This window comes from Megachile rotundata, chromosome 2 (assembly GCF_050947335.1).
Source record: "Megachile rotundata isolate GNS110a chromosome 2, iyMegRotu1, whole genome shotgun sequence".
Classification (NCBI taxonomy): domain Eukaryota; kingdom Metazoa; phylum Arthropoda; class Insecta; order Hymenoptera; family Megachilidae; genus Megachile; species Megachile rotundata.
This window is the reverse complement of record NC_134984.1, coordinates 7,936,544-7,943,799: the sequence shown is the minus strand read 5'-3', so window position 1 is coordinate 7,943,799 and position 7,256 is coordinate 7,936,544. Positions and strand designations below refer to the sequence as shown.

The 7,256-nt window shown below is 30.7% G+C and overlaps 1 protein-coding gene across 2 annotated transcripts in view; it reads left to right on the top strand.

The window, feature by feature from the left end:
- The first annotated feature begins 2,606 nt into the window (after positions 1 to 2,606).
- LOC100877791 (uncharacterized) overlaps positions 2,607 to 7,256 on the top strand; it is a 412,529-nt gene continuing 407,879 nt past the window's right edge. For both annotated transcript variants that reach the window (XM_076541317.1, XM_076541312.1), the window contains exon 1: positions 2,607 to 2,992. In XM_076541317.1, coding sequence (XP_076397432.1) covers positions 2,900 to 2,992 — 93 coding nt within the window. In that variant the 5' untranslated portion in view covers positions 2,607 to 2,899. The remainder of the gene's footprint in view (positions 2,993 to 7,256) is intronic.

Here is a 7,256-nt window from a genome sequence, read left to right as displayed (position 1 = left end):
TATTTTTTAAACTTATTCCTCCGCAATTTGTAAACGTTGCTGCATCTACACAGTACTATATATAAATGTACCATTTGTATTTTGCATCTAATGCAGCAACCATTTAGAGAATTGTACATATTTTTCATAGTCCAGCCCATGTAATTCTTTGATATGGGTACATGTAATGCATCGCATGTAACGTATTGATATATGGCATGGATGAAACTTGTGAGAATGAAGAATATCCACATCACTACTTAGACTGATATCTGTAATATATCAGATTTGCTTGATATCAATATATGGATTATGAACAACAAAAGTTCAACAAAAGTTTACTACATTTCGTTTCTGTACATTGCAGAATTGTATTCATTTAGTATTATTTATTCAAAAAGGTATTTGAAAACTGAAGATAGCCTTCATTTCCCGATAAAAAGGCAAAGTACAACAAAGCGATTCTAGTAGTGTATGTGTCCCTGGTAACTATGCTACTTTGTTAATAAAATTTTTTTCTATGGTAAATGATTTATGAGTTATTTGAAGTCACGTTATAAGCTCTTCCTGTATAAGTGAAGTTAATTAAAATTGACCTTGAAACATATTTTGAGATTATTGAAATTAGAGTTATATCTTTTGGGAACTATTCACTTTTAATTTGCAAAATATAAAATAAATAAAATAGTGAACAGGTGAAAACTTCATAAAAACAGAATAAAATTATAATGTAAAAAATGCAAGGCACCAGTAACCGTGTATAGATCTTTCCATTTTGCAAATATTATTGATATTCGATATTGAAAGGTAATTAATGCCTCTCGTCTTTAATTTCAGATGCATAGAGCTGCTTTTGCTTTATTGTAAAAGTTTATCTAATTTTAACATTTGGTAATAATTACTTGAGTTTCGCTAGAGCATTAATGTATTAAATGCACTAAAAACAGCGTTAAAAACCGTATTTCTGGTCAGAAAACCTAAAATCGAGTACAGCTAAAAAAAACTGATAATTAAAGAAAAGTTTTTAAAAAGTTAAAAAATTTAGAGTTTTACGACATAAAATTATAATGGAAGAAAGTATATTTTTGGCGTTTTATTGATAACATTGATGATTTTGTAAGCCAAGTTAATTAATTCTGTTAAAATGTATCATCTTTGTATTCCGCACATATAATTTCTATATAACACTGATTATAAGTCAACTTGATAATTGTATGTATTATAGAACAAATGATTTTATTAAAGAAGAAATATTCAATATTCTGATAATTATATCGGACAAGGTACACCTTAACGATATCAATGTCCTTGAAACATGTTGCCAAGGACGTTATTCTGAACAACTTTCTTCTATACATACTCGCTACCCGGCTTTACCATTAGAGATATTCCTGAAAATGTTTTCAATGTGATAATTATTTACAAAATGGCACCTACTTCACTGATTTCGATGGCATTGAAATATGTCAAGGTCGAAATTCTGAATAACTTTGCTTATAACCACATCTTTCTAAAATGTATGTAGACAAGTGCAGTTAAATTGTACAATACTATATAGAACATCATATATTTTAATATGTATATGCACTTTACCATGAGCTGGCGTGTTTTTTTAAATATTCTTATCCCTTCCGGTCATGAATTACTTATTCCTGGAAAAAAATCATGGCTTTGCTAAACAGTTCTTTCAATTAAATTTTCACTTCTATAAAATATCTTCGAAACATTAAATAGAAATAAAATCGAATAATGTATTAAAATACACCACGCATTTATTTAGTATGTTCTTATATGAGGACGTTATGGCGGAAAGGATGTAATACACTCAAGTATACTATATTTCAACATATCACCGTTCTCATCTCTCTTATAGTTTAATAGATAATAAAAGATTTGAATATAGTGTATCTGTCTTAAAAAAAAAAATAAACCGATGTTGTGGTGAAGATTCCAATCAAAATGTGAATTTAATTGAAATTTTTCGAGAACATCTCTGAAACTAAGATTAAACAATGATCATATGCACGGGTATAAGTGACGCAGAATTGCAGTCCTCGAAAGCATATTTCAGTCATTGAATTCTGTGAAGTGTGCCCTGTTCTAATTACCAATATTTCCAATTGTTCGTTAAACGGTATATTATTGTTTATCGGTCGAACAATAATTGCATTCACACATCGTCGCTTTAATTTATCTAAAAGTTGAAATACAGGGCCTGGTTGAACGGATCTATTCATTAACGTATTTATCATTCAGCATCCAAGCTTTTCAAACGTCAAACAGCAACTGACACAAATGGATAAGCATCATGGTTATACCAGCTTCCTAATGCCACAAATTATGCACAAATTAAAAAAACCAATTTCAGTGATTTCCAAAATACAATTAGGAGTAGAAACGACTCATAACATAGCGTTATTTCAAAAGAACAGATTAAGAATGAAAATCGTCAATTGTCAGAGCGAAATGTATCGACTACAGGCAGCGCCGCGACCCGGTTCTCAGGCATCGTTATCTTCGGTGATCCTCGCGCACGCTCGTGAGCGTTCGGCCACTTCTAGGCGAGTGTCTTCTTTGCTTCGAGTCTCATTGATCTCTCGGACGCGGTTGCGCGCAATGGTCGGTAGACGGCAGTGGTACATACTCGGCTCGACCAATCAGCTGACGCGATTCCCTGACTACGCTCGCGTCTCGTGGTCCTCGGTTAGCCGGTCTCCTTTTGTTGTTATCCATCGTGAGCTTCTATAATCCGTTTGTTTGTTCGCTGGTGCGCGTTCGAACGCCGGGAAACGTCAAACGTGATCGCCGGAAAGGTTAAACGCGTCGACGACGGCGGTCACGGCGGTGGCGATTAGTAACGACGTCCTTGGTGACAAGGTTTGAGCGGATCGTACGCCCCCTTCTTGTCGCCGCCGTCACCATGATACCGTACTCCACGTGCTTGTCTTTCGGGGGCCGACGCGACGCTCGTCGTTGGGTGGTCTTACACGGCGAGTCCTCCTCTCCCTACCCGGTGAGTCGCAGTAACGAATACGCACGAACACGCACGACGTGTCACGTTCAGTTGAAAAGACGCGCAACTGCTGCTGCTCGAAATCTTTCACCATTTTAGTGCGATAACAGCCGAATGAGGGGGATGTCGTGTTTTAGCACACTGTGTTGCTGCACACACCATTGCACGTTTACTGTAGAAAGAGAAAGAGAGACAGTGAAAGAGGGAGTAACGCTTCGATTCGCGTGCGCAACAATACCTCCGGGTTCGATGAACGTCTTCGATTTCCTCGATTGCTTAGCTTTTATTAAGGAATGCATTTACCGGACAAATTCAAGCGACTCCTCTTCAAACGTACTGCTGCACTTGAGGCGTTTAGACGTTTCGTTACACTGATGTTTATTGTTTTTGTAAAGTTTTTAATACGTGAAAGTAAACATTGCTAGAATTTTGGACATTTTTTTTGGTACGTGCACTACATGCTTCGTATGCTGCAAATATACGCACTTTAGTTTTGTTTTAGGATATTGCAGATTTTGGCAGTATGTTTTATGAGTAGAAATCCGAAAACAACATTGAGTAAATACAAATTGTTTGAAATTTTGAAAGAACTGATTACGGATTTATTATTATAGTTATTGTTATAAGTATAAGATAGAATAATTAACCCTTGATTTACATAATATAAAATTTTATTTTGCAAACTGAGATTGGTATCGATGTGAAATGGAATTTATAATGAAGAATTTCATTATAATTTGGTTAGACCTTTCTGAATGAATTATTAACATCTTGAATGTCACAGAGAAAATGGTCGCGTGTAGGAAAAAACATTAAAACAACTACGTATTAACGATACGATCAGTTAATAGTAATAATAGTGTAATAGTAAGATTACTCAAATATTTATTTTTTTTTATATTAAATTCAAGGTACCGGTGGCCAATCTTCTTGATAGTCAAAATGTTAATTAATTTTTGTTTTCTAAGATTTATTCTTCAAACCTTCCGATAAAAGAAATATGACCAATTGAGATTTAAAGCAATGAACACAGATAAGAGACACAAATTAGATAAGTATTCTTCTGAAACGGTGCCTCGTGGTTTTAGTGTTTTAAATGACTTTACACTTCCTGACAATTGACCCCAAGAAAATTTTATTATTTTAATTTCTTAATGTCGATTGAACATAAAATAAACAAAAGAAGTAAATAAATAATTTGCGAGAACGACGGTTTTGGAAATTTTTAAAAATTGTTTCAGATATTGGAGTATCAAGAAATTACACATTTGTGCAATTATTATAATTAATTGTTGATTTTAGCATAGATCAAAAGATATTTTATTCTGAAATATAAATCACGAGAAACACTCGAGATTAGATTTAGGCCAAATTAATTATTTTTAAAATATTGATAAAAATATATTTTTGAGTAGGCTTTTGCCCATCTATAAGCTGCGCATGCGCACATGCATTATGCGGACACATGCTATTAATATTACCACTTGTAACGATTATGAAGATTGTATTTATTTTATCATTAAATAATCGCTACATGTAAAAATTAATTAAAATGATATTAATCTCAGCTATAATGTAAAATGTAACCAGTAACATAATATCATAACATTAAATATCTGCATAGAGATAAAGTATAAATTAATAATATTTAACTGTGCTTACTTTATTTTTTTGCAATGAAGCAACTGATTCTGAAGGGACTGTTGTTACATTTGTGTATAATCTGATTTTGGACGCTGTTTGCAAGTTAATAAAACTTTTGATCTATACCGAAACTAATAATTAATTACACAAAAGTATAATTTTCTTATACTCCATCAATAGTCTTTTGTAAAATGTAATTGCAGTTCACACAAATCTTTCTTAAATAAATTTTTTATGCGGAATCAATATAGAAAATCAAAATTGTAACATTTTTTCGTCAGATGCTGGTTTCAGGAGCTGGTCTTTACTTAGCAATATCATCTGTTGTAGGTTTTTCGCGTTAAGTGCAAGCTTAATGACATGATCAATGGCGCGGTGCATTAATGAATACATGACGTCATTTTATAATTCCAGGATAATATAATCTGATATAATGTACATAATACTTAGTTCAAAATTCATTGTAATAATTATTTCGATTATTTTACATTTTATACTTTATGCAATCGTCTTTATTTTATTTCAATTGTTACTCAAGTTATTGTATTTAACCTAAATTTCTTTGTAATCTCACTTATGTTTATTTTTGTACTTTATATGACTGCTTTTGTTTTCTAATTATTACTTATATTTATATATTGAGCCAATAATTTTCCAATAAATAAATAAATAAATAAATAATCAGTTCATACATTTATTTCAAAACGTTTCCGCGTGTTACATGGAATACATTTACATGTATTGTGCCTGTTGTGTATACGGTAAGTCGATTCAAAATCTAATAAGTTTTCCAACACAATTTATAATCGAATGAGAAGTTATTTTCTGGCATTTCAAGCAGTTTGTAAAGAAATCTGTAAAATCGGTCAATATCGTTTATTCATACAACACACTAGAAGTTTGAAACATTTAACTGAATATAAATTATATGAATGTAAGCATGTCTGTACTTATAAATAAATATATTAGCTAATAGTAGCTTGACTTATTATATTGCAAGACATTCAATATGAAATTATATTAAAAATAATTGACTTTGAATAGCATGATGTTGATGTTTCTGAAATTAATGCAAAATGAACCATTTTATAAAACATATTATCTTGTCAAGGTCAACGTCTTTAATAATTACTGCTGAACATTAATTTCAGAGAAAAACACAAAAATATTTTCAATGTTAAAATGCATTCATTTTAAGTTGACTCGCTGGAATATTTTTAAAGAACTGAAAATATTAAAAAATGTCTATACACATGTTATTTGGTACGATAGGGATATAATGCACTACATATGTATTACGTTACGTAATACATTACGTAATAAAGCTTTTCCACGTGTAAAATACTGTTACATATTTTGAATTTTATAATACTATATTTAATATCATATTACACTTTATATTTTTATGTAAAACAATTTTCTAATGCATTCTGTATAAGAAAGAGTCAATTTTAAATATATTCTTAGTTCATGACATATTTTACATCAAAAAGTGAGACATTTAATAAAAGAATTTGAAAGAATTAAAACAATTATTCATGCCTGTGCTATTACTAAATATTCTTTTATAAAAAGTTTTATAGAGGAGCAGAGCACGTGAAAGATTAACTCCATTAAAGAAATGTGACGTAAATTCACTATATTTTTCTAGAGTAGTACACTTTTCTTGCCTGAGTAGCCAAACACGTGTTCTTTAATAACTGACCTTCTCACGTACCACGCTAAACTGTAGCGTGAACTATACCAGCAGACGTAAAATAATTATAAGTAGTAATACGAACAAATAGTGTCGTTTTTCATCATGATTGGACGAAAAGAATAGGAATGTTTCGTACCAATGGTTTTATACTAATGTTACAGTATAATACAAGATATGTACGTCTTGTTAACATTAATCACCATGTCAATGTATTAATTACATTTTCTTGGTATGCTACGTGTTCTACATTCATGATGATTGCTATACAAAAATATTTTCAATAATTTTAAGAAAAAATAAATTAAAAACTATGAAATTTAATTCATACTTATACAACTTAATGTGGACGCACGATATGTACAAAAAGTAAGTATTAACATTTAAATACATATATTTTGAATGTGATGAATGGTAAAATAATAATAGTACTTTTACTAACTGTATAATATTATATTACAGAATGTTTAATGTATTTTTTTCGCCCTTGCAGGGTCTTCAAAGTTGTAGTCATGTACATGAATGAATTTGTCTTGACGCACGCTTTAATATTACATTAAAAAATATATAATGAAGGTCACCTTCATATCTCGCAGATTAATGTGAATATAAAAATTTGATACAGGTCATTGCATTTCTTTGAAATCATTTTTGTATACGAAAAAACTGGTACTTACGTATTAGTGTGAATACGCCGAATAAACGTTTATCAAAGGACGTTCCAAAGCTTAAAAAATTATTGATTTTATATCTGTTTGAAATGTAGTTGCAGCTGTTTTTCAGTAAATAATAATTGTTAATTTAACAAAGTGATGAAAATGAGTGTTTATCTACAGTAGGCACAAAAATATTTAATAAAAATTCTTTAAGCTAAAAAAAATTTGTGTAAAGAAATTTTACATAAATCTTCTATTACAATTGTTT